Source organism: Peromyscus californicus, unplaced genomic scaffold (genome assembly GCF_007827085.1).
Source record: "Peromyscus californicus insignis strain IS unplaced genomic scaffold, ASM782708v3 Scaffold_8__1_contigs__length_139910024, whole genome shotgun sequence".
NCBI lineage: Eukaryota > Metazoa > Chordata > Mammalia > Rodentia > Cricetidae > Peromyscus > Peromyscus californicus.
Window position 1 is genome coordinate 2,181,410 of NW_026294606.1, and position 14,038 is coordinate 2,195,447.

Consider the following 14,038-nt stretch of genomic DNA (forward strand, 5'->3'; position numbering starts at 1 on the left):
AGAGAAAGAGGTGGTTGCAGTCAACAAAGCTGAGAGGAGTTGGAGATCTGAAGAACACTTTGACATCAGACATGGAGATGCAGCGTTTTGAGTTTTCCCAACTGGTTTTCAGTCTTGCTTTGGTCAAGTATTTCCTCACTATGCTCCCTTTCCTATGTTTTGGAATGGTAATGTATATCATGTGCCATTATATGTTGGAAGTATGTGATCTTTTTTTTTTTTATTTTGATTTTATAGGGGATTACAGTTAAAAGATCATATGAATCAAAGAAATCTTTGAACTTTGGATTTTTAAAGATTGTTGAGACTGTGATAGACTATGGAGACTTTTGAAGTTGGACTAAATGTATTTTGCATTATGATATTGTTACAAGCTCTTGGGGGCCAGGGAGTGGAATGTGGTGGTTTGAAAGAAAATGGCGCCCAAAGGGAGTGGCACTATTAGGAGGTGTAGCTCTGTTGGAGTAGGTGTGGCCTTGAAGGAAGTGTGTGTGTGTGTGGGGGGGGCGGGGGGCTTTAAGGTCTCTTTTGCTCAAGTTTCACTCAGTGTAACACTCACTTTACTTCCTGTTGCCTAAAAGATGTAGAACTCTGAGCTACCTCTCTAGCACCATGTCTGCCAGCTCCTGCCCCCCCCCCCCATTAAATGCTTTTGTTTGTAAGAGTTGCTGTGGTCATGGTGTCTCTTCATAGCAATAGAAACCCTAAGACAAACACCAAGTGGTCAGCCCTGAAATCATATACATACAAATAATACAAAACAGACTGAGCAGACTGAATGTATGTATGTACAAAAAATAACTGAAGGAAAAGGAGTCATGATTCCAAGAGGGGTTGGAAAAAAAGAAAGGGAAGAGGGTCAATGATTAATTATATTTGAATTAAAAAATAAATATTATTTTAAAGTGTGAAGAACAACAGAGGAAGACACCCAATACCAACATCTGGTCTACACACGCATACACGCATACACGCATACACACACACACACACACACACACACACACACACACACACACACATTTACAAACTCATATACATTATACACACAAAAAGAAAAATAAAAGCCAAATGACATCAAAGCATGTCTGAGAAGCAAAGGTTGTTTTTAGAAGACTGAAGGAAAGTAGTAGGGAAGTGTATATCACATAGTTCAGGGTAGGATAGGTATTCAATCACACACAGATATGCAGAACACACACACAGACATACAGATGCTCACAGACAGGAAGACAGACCCACAAACTCTATACATAGCTTTCTGGATCCATCAGCATCACTCTCCTATTATGAAGGCAATTTCATTTTAGCAAATCTTAATCTCAGCATCAAATTTAAGTAGTTGGTTTGAATGTTAGTAACTTAGTAAACCAGTATATTTAACTTGTGATTTTATTTGCTTCTACAGTTGTGCAAGAGTTACAGTAGGTTTCTAGTTTTTAAAATATCATTCTAATATTAACAGCCTCAGTCAACTCTGGTGGATGAGGGGTTTTTGCTCTCCGAGAACTAAAAATAGGGCTGGAGAGATGTCACAGTTATTAAGAACACTGGATATTCTTGTAGAGTATCTGAGTTTGATTCCCAGCAGCTACATGTCAGATCATAATAATCTCTATTCCAGTTCCAGGGGATGTGGCAACCTCTTCTGGCCTCTGCAAGTACAAGGCATGCACATGGTGCACATACACACATTCAGAAAAAGAAAAATAATGTTCATGCTTGAGAAGCACTGGTATGCACATGGAGTCATATCTATGTGCCAGTACCAAAGCATGAGTGAGAAAGTATGCAGGTGTGAGAGGAGGAGGTTGTTAGAGATATGAGCATCTTCGGAGGTGTAGTTACCAGGGCGAAGTTGCTATGGAAATGCCCAGGTATCACTGTCTGCTGGAGACTTCAGGAGTTCATGTACTGAGTGAGTCAATTCCACATGTCAGGGAGCCAGACAGAGAGAGGAGAGGAAGATCCTGAACAAATAAAGCACAACTTGACAAGACAACTGTCAACAGGACCTTAGAACTGGGGCTGTCAGTTAACTTCCAGCTGCTTAAGTAAGAGAGGATTTCAGCCATATGTAGATGAACCACCAAGCAAAGGGAACTCAGCATGTAGACATCCTGTCTGCTACTGCACATCAAAGAATAAAGCTATGGAGACTGGGGAAAATATACTTCAACAACAAAGTACATGAGATATCACTCTAAACACTCAAGAGGGAGAACAAACCTTAGAAATCAATTTATTACAGAAGCCACAGCCAAACTAAGAAACTGGCTTTATTATTATGATATAAGGAGATATGACTTCTAAGTACTAAGAATACAAAGCTACACACAGACACCAGGCTGACATGTCAGTTTGACAAACTGGGATCCAAGAAGAATAGTTTTTTTAAAATAAGATATGAAAATATCATAGCATTTCAATCATGAATGGAATTAGTAAAGAACAAAAATATCATTCCCAAAAAGTTAGTGGTGCAGAGTATAAGCAGGGCTGAAGACTTGCAGAGAACTTGTCTAGAATACACAAAGTGCAGGGTCCCACCCCAACATGGTAAAGAAAGGTTTGGCACATAAATGAAGAGGCCAGCCTGAAGACTTGGAAGCATGTACTTGTACTCTGTGTCTGGCGCATTAGACAAAGAATTTTCATGATCTCTACAATCAAAGACACATACTAAAAACCTCCAATGACCTGTGCAGATGCTGTGGTGGGATATTAGTCTAAGGTGTGTTACATTCCACAATATAGCATTGTGGAACATTTGTTTAATGATGCAAAGATGTGGTGCATTCTCTTATGCTGCAGTTGTTTAACTCTGTAAAACTGTGTTACTGTGCCTGTCTAAAACACCTGATTGGTCTAATAAAGAGCTGAATGGCCAATAGCTAGGTAGGAGAGAGAGGATAGGTGTGGCTGACAGGCAGAGAGAATGAATAGAAAGAGAAAAAGAAGGGGGAGGAGCAAGAAAAGCAGAATCGGGTTGGGGATTTAGCTTAGTGGCAGAGCACTTGCCTAGAAAGCGCAAGGCCCTGGGTTCGATCCTCAGCTCAGAAAAAAAAATAGAAAAGCAGAAGCACCTGGGTGGTGGTGGCACATGCCTTTAATCCCAGCACTTGAGACACAGAGGCAGGTGGATCTCTGTGAGGTTGAGGCCAGCCTGGTCTACAGAGCAAGCTCCAGGACAGGCTCCAAAGCTATACAGAGAAACTCTGTCTCAGGGGGAAAAAAAAAAAAGGAGGAGAGAGGACACTAGTGACCAGCCACCCAGCCACACAACCAGCCATGGAGTAAGAAGGAAAGAAAGGAATACAGAATAGAAAAAGTAAAATTCCAGAGGCAAAAGGTAGATGGGATAATTTAAGCAAAGTTGACTAGAAACAATCCAAGCTAAGAGCGGACATTCATAAGTTAGAATAAGTATCCCTGTATATATTTGGGAGCTGGTTGGTGGGCCCCAAAAAGAATATAAACAAAAACAAAAACAGACAAACAACAACAACAAAAACCCAAATACAGATGCTCTACAAATAAAAACATAAGAATGTGCAGAAAGTGCATGAAAAATGCTTAACACCATTAGCTATCCAAGGAACTCAAACTGAAACCATGAGACAGCATTCCACACTGGCCAGAGGGTTAACTTCAAAGATGGATCATGCTAAGCACTTGCAATGGCCAACAACAACCAGAGCTCTCAGATGCTGCTAGCAAGAATACAAAGCCATGAGAGCACTTTAGACAGGACCTGGCAGATAATGAACCCCAATTTAAGTTTAGAAGCAAAAACAGATGCTTATCACATGATCTAGAAATTCTACTCTCAGAAATTCACCCAAGAGAAATGCAAGCCATGTCTACAAAAAGTCAAAAATATGAACATTACAGCATAACTCTGAACTGGCCCAAATAATCTAAGTGTCTACAATCGGTAAATGGATGAAACATGGCTCACTCACATGAAGAATTCTACCCATGGATTAAAGACTACTATGGGAGCAGCAGGCTAGTTAAAGCCAGGCCCACTGGAATACACAGCAGAGCTAACCTCTGGAGATAGAAATCAGGTCAGGGACACAGCAGGAAGGACTGGGAGGAATAACCGCACACCAGGAGACTTCTGGGTGATGGAAATGTCCTGTGCGACCACAGGACAGTGTCGAATCATGAAGGTATATGCAGTGGTTAGAGCTCATTGAACAACACATTTAAAAGTACACATTCAGTACAAGCAACTCATGATGCAGTATGACCAATTACAAAGAAAGGTACCACATCTAGATCTAAAGTTTGAATTACATAAAATTTCAAAACCCAAAGAGCATGTGGTCAGCAATGCCCAACTTATTTCAAAAATTAAACCTTAATGTAAGATTTATCCTCAGAATGTCACATGAGTGATGACAGCATTAGCAGTTATCTCAGAGAGGAAAATAGTGAAGTAGGAAATGGACATCTAGGGCTGGGTATGGAGTCCACAGAATAGTGCCAGCACCTGGTAGGCAGAGGCAGAAGGGTCAGAGAAGCTCAAAGTCAGCCAGTATCCTCATTCAGTCCTTACTTCAAGAAAAAAGTTAATATCTAGCCAAGAATTGTTCATAAGTGAATACATTTCACAGTCAATCAACATATAAGAGGACACTAAGAAAATGAACTATAAATCCACTTTTGGAGAAAAAAAATTCTTTTAAAATTTTTGCCTCAAACAACTGAAAAACAATTTAAGCTTAAGAGATCAAGAATGAAAAATCAACTTAGACATGTATTCAACATAAAATTTGAAACTGGGTGAAATGTGAAACAATTAACAATACCTCCTAAAGATATAACACAAAGCAAAATATAGAGGAAAATGCATTTGAATCCCATATTGTATTAAACTTCCCAGTTCTCTAAAGGGAGACCAGCATACACATGTGCAATTCACTCAGCAAAAGAGAAAAGCTAAGTAAGTGAAACCAACAGCCTTGGTGCCTCGAAGGCGGGTAATTAGGAAACTGGGAAAGAGGAGCAAGAAGGAAATCGTTACTGGGCTGGGGCAGAACTCAGCTGGTAGAGTGTTTTCCCTGTACCATACTACATAGCAAGTCTGAGGGTAGCTGGGGGTACATGAGTCCCTGTGTCCACATGTGTAGCACAGGCATTGAAACCAACAACTGAGAAATGGGACCTCATAAAGCTAAAATGTTTCTGTACAGCAAAGGGCAGCATCAGTCCAGTGAGGAGGGAGCCTAAAGAATGGGAAAGAAGTCTTTAGCAGCTATACAGCTAACAAAGGGTTAATGTTCAGCATACATACACCAAGATTTCAAAAAACTAAACACCAATTGGGAGGTTTGTACCCAATTTAAAACTGGGGCATGAAATTAAAACAGAATTTTCAAAAGAAAAAATACAAATGGCTGAGAAATATTTTAAACATTCTTGACCATGAGAGGAATACAAATTTAAACTATTTTGAGATTTCATCCTACCCAAGTTACAATAACTAAGATTAAAAAAAAAAAAGACAACAAATACTGGCTTGGATGTAGGAAGGAGGAACACTTATTCACTGTTGGCGAGAGTGCAAACTGGTGTAGCCTTTGTAAAGTAAGTGTAGAGGTTCCTCAAAAAGCTAGAAATAAATCTACCATATGATCCAGCTGAATGACTCCCAAGACTATTCCCAAAGGACTCTATAGCCACAAAACAGTGAAAGCATAGATGTCCATCAACTGACGAATGGATACTGGAAATGTGGTACATTTACACAATGGACTGTTATTCATTTGTAAAAAAAAAAAAATTATAAAATCTGCACATAAATGGATAGAGCTATAAATAAACATTCTGAGTGAGGTTACAGACCAGAAATACAAACATTGCATGTTCTTTCTCTTGTGTGGATGATAGCTGTGAACACTCAGATATGCATGCTTAGATTAGAGTACCCATAGAAGTCAGGAAACTAATAAGCAACCATGGGGGAGGATATCAAGGAAAAGAGGAAAGAATGCAGGCAGTATGAAGGGGGAAGGGAAATGCTGGAACAGAAGGGTTGAACGTGGTGAAAGTGGAAAGACAGAGTGGAGAAGGGAGTACAGGAAGGATGAGAAACAAAAAAAAAGTCCTTTGAAAAGCCATTGAAACCTATTACTGCAGGATTTATATATATATATATATATATATATATATATATATATATATGTATGTATGTATGTATACACACACACTTTTTTTCTTATAAACATACAAGAGGTTTAGAGGAAGTTACCCTAAAACAGGGAACATTGCTTCCCCCAGATACCATAGACTCAAATAAAAAGCCCACTGCTAGAATAGGTTATCTCTCTTTTAGTTGTCAGTGGAGTCCCATAGATCCCCAAACAGTGCAGGCTATTGTTATTACTCTAGGTTACCTTCCAGAACTTTATGGTAAGGCCATGTTGCTGAAGATATTATATATCTGATTCATAGAACATGGCAAAATCAAGCTGGTACTGATCTGGAAGATCCATCCCTTCTGGCTAGCTTCCATAGTGCTGGAAAGTTCTGTGCACACTACAGGGGGAGAAAAAGAATCAACAGTCTTACCCAGCTTGAAGCCTGTGAGCTACTGTAATCCAGCTGTGGTATGGAAAGACACTCTTACTGCTGTAAGAGTATCACAAATGCTACAGGAGCAACCAACCACTTTCTGACTGCATTTAAAGCCTACTCCACAGAATGGAACCCATGCCTTGTACCTTTAACTGGGATTAAAAACCCATGGGTGGCTGTCATAACTCCTAAAGAAGAACCTAGTACTATCATTCTGCTAAATGGACATAGTAATAAACTGTCCCTAAGCAATTATCTCTGTGCTCATGGATTAATGCATTTGTCAACTCTCATCAGAGAAGCTTCTTTTTACAGCGCAGAGACTTACAACCAGTCAATGTGCACAGAATAAAAAATGGGACATGTATATCACATCTCCTCCCTGCAAGGCTCAGGGATTATCTTGGAAGAAGTCAAGGACAGATTGTAGAACCAAAGGAAATGGATGTCTGCAACAAAACGGTGTTTGCTGATCATGATAGTGTAGGATACCTGAACTCACAGCACCTGAACTCATAACCTGCAGAAAACCAAGCCAGCCAAAAATGGCAGCATGGATTGGGGAGGAGCAAAGGAAGTCCCACCCCTAGCTGAGGAGCTTCTGGCAATTGATGGCTGCTAGGAGAGGGAGAGTCCATTTTCTTCAGGGATATGGCCCCTGAGAGGCTGCCCATGCTCCAGTAGCTCGTCCCACACCCATGCACACACAGGGAGCACTAAATAGATATAGTGGGAGGGAAAAGCAGGGGGGCAGGAATTGGATGGATGGGATAAGGGGGTGCATTTGATCAAAATACAAACATGCATGTATGAAATTCTTCAATAATTAAAAAATGGTATATGCATGGGCAAAGGCTGTCTCAAGTGGACCGCAATGAAAGTGTTAAACTCCACTCCAAATTTTGAAAAGAAAAAGAGACTTTTATGTCCTGTGTTCATTTGTAAATATATTACCTAAAGTTTCTATATTTAAAACTAAAAATGTTAAGCTCAAGAATCTGGTACATATGCAACAAGTCTAACCTATGATGAAGCAGATGTCATAAATCATATCAGATAAATTCAGCAACTCTGAGGCTTTCTATGTGGAAATTAGGTAATGATTTAGATTATCAAGCTAAAGTGGACCCTTGCCTGACCCATGAGCACCATTCTACAAGTCACAGATTATCAGCATTAGGTAAGATACCATGATCTGGAAAATACTGTGGGTTACATGACACAGCCTAGACATGCCCCAATTCAGACCCCACTGTGGTGACATATTGTGTACCCTAATAAACTTGCCTGAAGATCAGAGGACAGAACCAGCCACTAGATTAGACATAGAGGTCAGGCTGTGGTGGCACACACCTTTAATCCTATCACTTGGGAGGCAGAGATCCGTCTGGATCTCTGTGAGTTCAAAACCACCCTGGACTACATGAGATTGATCCAGTATAGGAGATAAACAGAGCTAGGCAGTGGTAGCACACATCTTTAATCCTAGCACTTGAGATCTCATGCCTTTGCTTGGGAAGCACACATGCCTTTAATCCCAGGAAGTAATATGGCAGGGCAGAGAAAGGTATATAAGGCATGAGGAAACAGGAACTCACTCTCTTTAGGCTGAGGATTTTGTAGAGGTAAGAACTAGTGGCTGGCTGTTCTGCTTCTCTGATCTTTCAGCTTTCATCCTGGGTTTTTTATTAAAAGACCATTTAAGACTCAAACAACACCCTACCACTTATTCATTCATCCAATCATCTCTTTGGGAATCTAATACAACCATATTGATAACAGGAAAATGATCTGGTGATCAAAATAACCACCAATGTGAGAGTCAGGCAGATTCTGATGTACTCAGACAATTAAAAAATGCTAACATTTTAAATTATATTTCTAAAATGTGTAGCAACCTGAAGTATTGTTCAATGTACACTATTAACAAGAAAAGCAGATGGCACTATTGCCCACCATAATGACAATTCAGTACCTCTTGATACACATGGGTCTTAAGTACTGGGGGTGATGCAACATGTAAGCAGTCATTCTTTACAAATTATTTCATTCTGGTTTCTAACTTTTTATATATTTTCAAGTTTCTCTGTTAAGTACGTGGAAGGGGACACCATATTTTACAATAAGAAATGGTACTTTTTCTTGGCATCAGCATGCTGAAGACATCAAATGGACAGTGGTGACTGAACAAGCAAGTACCTCACAAAAGACCCGGGTGATGTGTTGGCTCTTACCACCATCTTCCTAACGCACCCTGAGTTCAGGTTTCCAAGTCCAGCAACCTGGCTAGCCTGAGTACTACCTTTCAGAAAAACAGACAACCACATATGGATACCACATCCAAACCACACATAGCTCAACTCTAATGTGTTTCCATGACATACTTGCCTATCCAGGAAGTCTTCAACCAAGACCACCCACTTTTGTTCCACAAACCATCACCATCTACGAATTGGTAACTTTGTCATGGAGAGTCTGGAACCCCATACCCAGACTCCCAAGTGCCCCTCCCCAACCCTGTGTGTCTTCTGGCAGGGTTTTTGTTCCAACCTCACCAGCAAAGCTGCTCCTCAGAGGCTATAGCACAGCTGATGGGTCCCTGGGTCCAGTGTGTGCATCACACCCCAATAAGAAAGAACACATACACAGTACCTTCTCGAAGTGGGGTGGGCTTGGCAGAATTTTCCCCACTCATTAAAACAACAAAAGATGCAGCTGCTCGAACTGTAGCCTGCCATGTTGACATGGCAACAGGTGGTTCCTGGCATGGAAAAAGGGCCCTGTTGTTGATGGGGGATCCCATAGTATAAAGACACGGCCTGCAGAAGAAAGACAAAGACAGAGGAGGGAAGAATCTTTAAAATGAGTTGTCATTGATCACACCACCATGGCAGAAAGGTCATGTTGAGCTTTCCAAGTAGAAACATTTGAGGCTTTGTAGCTGACTCACATTGAACTGAACATGCTAAGGGCCTGCTGTGTCAATAGCTCAATGGTTATTCCTCCCAAAGGAATCAAATGTGTGAAAGGGTATGTGTGTCAGGGGTAGTATGGTGTGTGTGTGTGTGTGTGTGTGTGTGTGTGTGTGTGTGTGTGTGTGTGTGTGTGTGTGTGTGTGTGTTTTAAGAGAAAAAATTTGGATAAGGTTTTAAATACTATTCTGTGAAGTTATAATTTATGCTCCCCTTAGGCCTTTCTGCCTTCAAAGGAAAAAAGTTTCAGTGACATTCTTACAGACTTTTTGGAAAGTATTTTGGAAAAGAAAACAAGGCTGGAGATCTCTGTGATTATTAATCTTGGAAAAACAAGCGGTGGTCTCAAAGCCAGTGTTGGCAGGCAGACCCTCCCGGTCCTGGAAAATGCCTTCTCAGATGGAGCCCTTGTGGGGATCCTTGTGTGGAAGCCAAGAACAGGGCTTGGCACAAACAGAATGGTAGAGGTCACAGCAGCCAGGCTTGGAAGACCATAGGAACAAGCACATTACCAAAGCAAGGTATGAAACCAACAGCATGAGTTAGGACTCAGTCACTCCAAGTATAAATCCTCCCAAACCAAGCAGAAACTCTTTTTATAATTAAGTCACAGTTAACAGGGATGGTAAAGACCTGCAAAAATCAGAGTATTCCATTCTTATGCCACAGAGAAGGCACACCACTGACTCCTCAGGAAAAGAATTTAGGAAAAGAATGGCACTCTTTTTTTGTTTTGTTTTGTTTTGAGTTATGACAAATGTCAATTAAGCAGCTTGACTTACAATGTAAATGAACCAGCTACTAGTTGTTCCACATAAACTGTTTTCATAGACATCATTATGATTGAACATTAATCTGTCTGCACGATATATGAAAGAACACACAAGAGGATGGCTTTCCTCTATCATCAAGGCCCAGTAAAGAAAAGAGAAGGCAAGGTAGGGTCTAGAAAGCAGAGATAACAAACCAGAGAACTGTAACACGAATGATAGAGGGGAGAAACCAAGCAGGGGAGACGAGGCAAGTCAGGAGCTGTGTTCATAGAACAGGCAAAGGAAAACCAGCCATCGAACCCCAACATGCTTGCTATTCACCTTAAAGAGCATTGTAACAGAGAATCTGCAGGAAACAGCTCAGAACCATGTAGTCATTCTCTGCTGACTACCATGCAGAATGGTCTTTTCAGGAGAGAAGGAGATAATTTCTGGTTTGGAAGGTTCCAAGTTTGCCTCTTCCCATCAAATCAATCTTTGTTAGAGGCTTTGATCAGCAATCAGCAACTAGAGAGCTGACTATAGGAGAAATGGGGTTGTGTGGCTTAATGGGGCCTTTCTAAAATGAGGCCAATGGCCAGACTAGGAGTCACAAACACAGGAGTTCAGCCAGAACTATCTAGAAGCTTCCAAGGGTTACAAAGTATCCAGGCTTCCGATTTATTTCCATTTATTATTGTATCTAATACTTTTACAACCTGGGGTTTCAACAAAGCTGTGATACAGTCTCCACTAGTGGCTACAGTGGGCAAACCTCTTGCTTTCTTTTGCCACACAGTGAAATCCAACATTTCTTTTTTATTTTTATTTAATTTTTTAAATTTTTATTTTGCAATACAATTCAGTTCTACATATCAGCCACGGATTCCCTTGTTCTCCCCCCTCCCGCCCCCCTCACCTTCCCCCCAGCCGGCCCCCCATTCCCATCTCCTCCAGGGCAAAGCCTTCCCCACAGACTGAGATCAACCTGGTAGACTCAGTCCAGGCAGGTCCAGTCCCCTCCTCCCAGGCCGAGCCAAGCGATGCTGCATAGGCCCCAGGTTTCAAACAGCCAACTCATGCAATGAGCACAGGACCCGGTCCCACTGCCTGGATGCCTCCCAAACAGATCAAGCCAATTGACTGTCTCACCCATTTAGAGGGCCTGATCCCATTGGTGACCCCTCAGTCATTGGTTCATAGTTCATGTGTTTCCATTCGTTTGGCTATTTGTCCCTGTGCTTTATCCATCCTTGGTCTCAACAATTCTCGCTCATATAAACCCTCCTCATTCTCGCTAATTGGACTCCCAGAGATCCACCCAGGGCCTAGCCATGGATCTCTGCATCCAGATCCGTCAGTCGTTGGATGAGGTTTCTAGCACGACAATTAGGGTGTTTGGCCATCCCATCACCAGAGTAGGTCAGTTCGGGCTGTCTCTCGACCATTGCCTGCAGTCTGTTGTGGGGGTATTTTTGTGGATTTCTGTGGGCCTCTCTAGCACTTTGCTTCTTCCTATTCTCATGTGGTCTTCATTTACCATGGTCTCCTATTCCTTGTTCTCCCTCTCTGTTGTTGATCCAGCTGGGATCTCCCGCTCCCCCAAGCTCTCTTTCCCTCGACCCTCGCCCTTCACTAACCCCACTCATGTCCAGGCTGTTCATGTAGATCTCATTCCATTTCTCTGTCATTGGGCGATCCCCGTGTCTTTCTTGGGGTCTTGTTTTCCAGGTAGCCTCCCTGGTGATGTGAGTAGCAGTCCAGTCATCCTTGTTCCACATCTAGTATCCTCCTATGAGTGAGTACATACCATGTTTGTCTTTCTGAGTCTGGGTTACCTCACTCAGGATGATTTTTTTCTAGATCCATCCATTTGTCTGCAAACCTCATGATGTCATTGTTTTTCTCTGCTGAGTAGTATTCCATTGTGTATATGTACCACATTTTGTTTATCCATTCTTCAGTTGAAGGGCATCTAGGTTGTTTCCATGTTCTGGCTATTACAAACAATGCTGATATGAACATAGCTGAACAAGTGCTCTTGTGGTGTGGTTGAGCATTCCTTGGGTATATGCCCAAGAGTGGTATAGCTGGATCTTGGGGGAGATGGATTCCCAATTTTCTAAGAAAGTGCCATATTGATTTCCAAGTGGTTGTACAAGCTTGCATTCCCACCAGCAGTGGAGACGAGTTCCCCTAGCTCCACATCCTCTCCAGCATAAGGTGTCTTCAAACTGAGAAGCTTTTGTAGAGCAAAGGATACGGTCAACAAGGCAAAGTGACAGCCTACAGAATGGGAAAAGATCTTCACCAACCCCACATCTGACAGAGGACTGATATCAGGAATATATAAGGAACTCAAGAAATTAGACATCAAAATGCCCAACAGTCCAATTAAGAAATGGGCTATAGAACTAAACAGAGAATTCTCAACAGAGGAACTCAAATGGCTGAAAGACATTTAAGGAACTGCTCAACATCCCTAATCATCAGGGAAATGCAAATCAAAACAACTCTGAGATACCACCTTATGCCTGTCAGAATGGCTAAGATCAAAATCCAACATTTCTAGTAGAGGAAGTTCCATCAATGATGGCCTCCTCTGCCCTCCTCTTTAATTCCATTTCATGGTACCATTACCAAACCCAGAACTGATCAGTATCTTCTAGATAGCAAGTCTAAGGACACTGTTGCTTTGAAATGGACAGGACTTCCTCAAGAGAGGCATTTTTCATGTAGAATAGGCAAGCTCCCTGCAAGGGCAAAGGCAAGCTTTGGTCTTTGGAAGCCCCTCTTGGGGTCAGGTGGGGATGTGGAGATCCTTTCAGGGAATCTTCTCACATTACACATAAAGAAACTAGGGTCTGGTTGTAAATGACTTGGCTACAGTTGCTTGACTTGTTGGCAGCATAGCTACAACCAGCACTCTCAAATGTCTAGGCTCTTGCCTTCCAATTTTACAATATACTACACTAATCCTTGGTTATATAGGCCACTGTTATTTGTTATTTTCTGTTGATACTTGATTCCTTTAGGTTGAGCTTGGGGAATCCTGCTGAAGAGATTGTATGAGCCAGAAGGGTCAAGGACATCACAAGAAAACCCACAGAATCAACTAACCTGGGCTTACAGGAGCTCTCAGAGTCTGAACTGAAAACCAGGGAGCCTCCATGGAACTGATCTAGGCCCTCTATATTTATATGTGACAGTTATGTAGCTTGGTATACTTGTGGGACTCCTAACAATGGGAGCACGGGCTGTCCCTAACACTTTGGCTGACTCTTGGGACCCTATTCCTCATACTGGGTTGCCTTGCCCAGCCTTAATACAAGGGGAGGTGTTTAGTCCTACAGCAACTTGATATGTCATGTTTTGTTGATCCATGGGAGGCCTGCCTCTTTCTGAACAGAAACTGTGGAGTGGACTCGGGAGAGGGACAAAGGGGAGGTGAGGGAAGGGAATGGGAAGAGAAGAGGGAGGAGAACTGTGGTTAGAATGTAAAATAAATAAATAAATTTAATTAATAAAAAGATAGTTTTAGCTAGGTGTGGTGGTGCATGTCTTCAATCCAAGCATTTTAGAGGCCAACCTGGTCTACCAGGACAGACAGGGCTACGTAGAGAGACCCTGTCTCAAAAACAAAGGTTTTTTGTTTGTTTGTTTGTTTTTTAATTTTGTGGTCTTTTAAGACAGGATTACCTCCCTGTGACTCAGGATGGCCTTGAA

The 14,038-nt window shown here is 41.7% G+C and overlaps 1 protein-coding gene across 11 annotated transcripts in view; it reads right to left on the minus strand.

Annotated features, from left to right (window-relative positions):
- Positions 1-14,038, minus strand: part of Aopep (aminopeptidase O (putative)) — a 348,639-nt gene that overhangs the window by 285,790 nt on the left and 48,811 nt on the right. For all 11 annotated transcript variants that reach the window (XR_008215920.1, XR_008215923.1, XR_008215921.1 and 8 more), the window contains exon 3: positions 9,241-9,407. Coding sequence is in view for 7 of the 11 variants with exons in the window: in XM_052729075.1 (XP_052585035.1) it covers positions 9,241-9,407 (167 nt within the window). In the remaining 4 variants the exon portion in view is untranslated. The remainder of the gene's footprint in view (positions 1-9,240; positions 9,408-14,038) is intronic.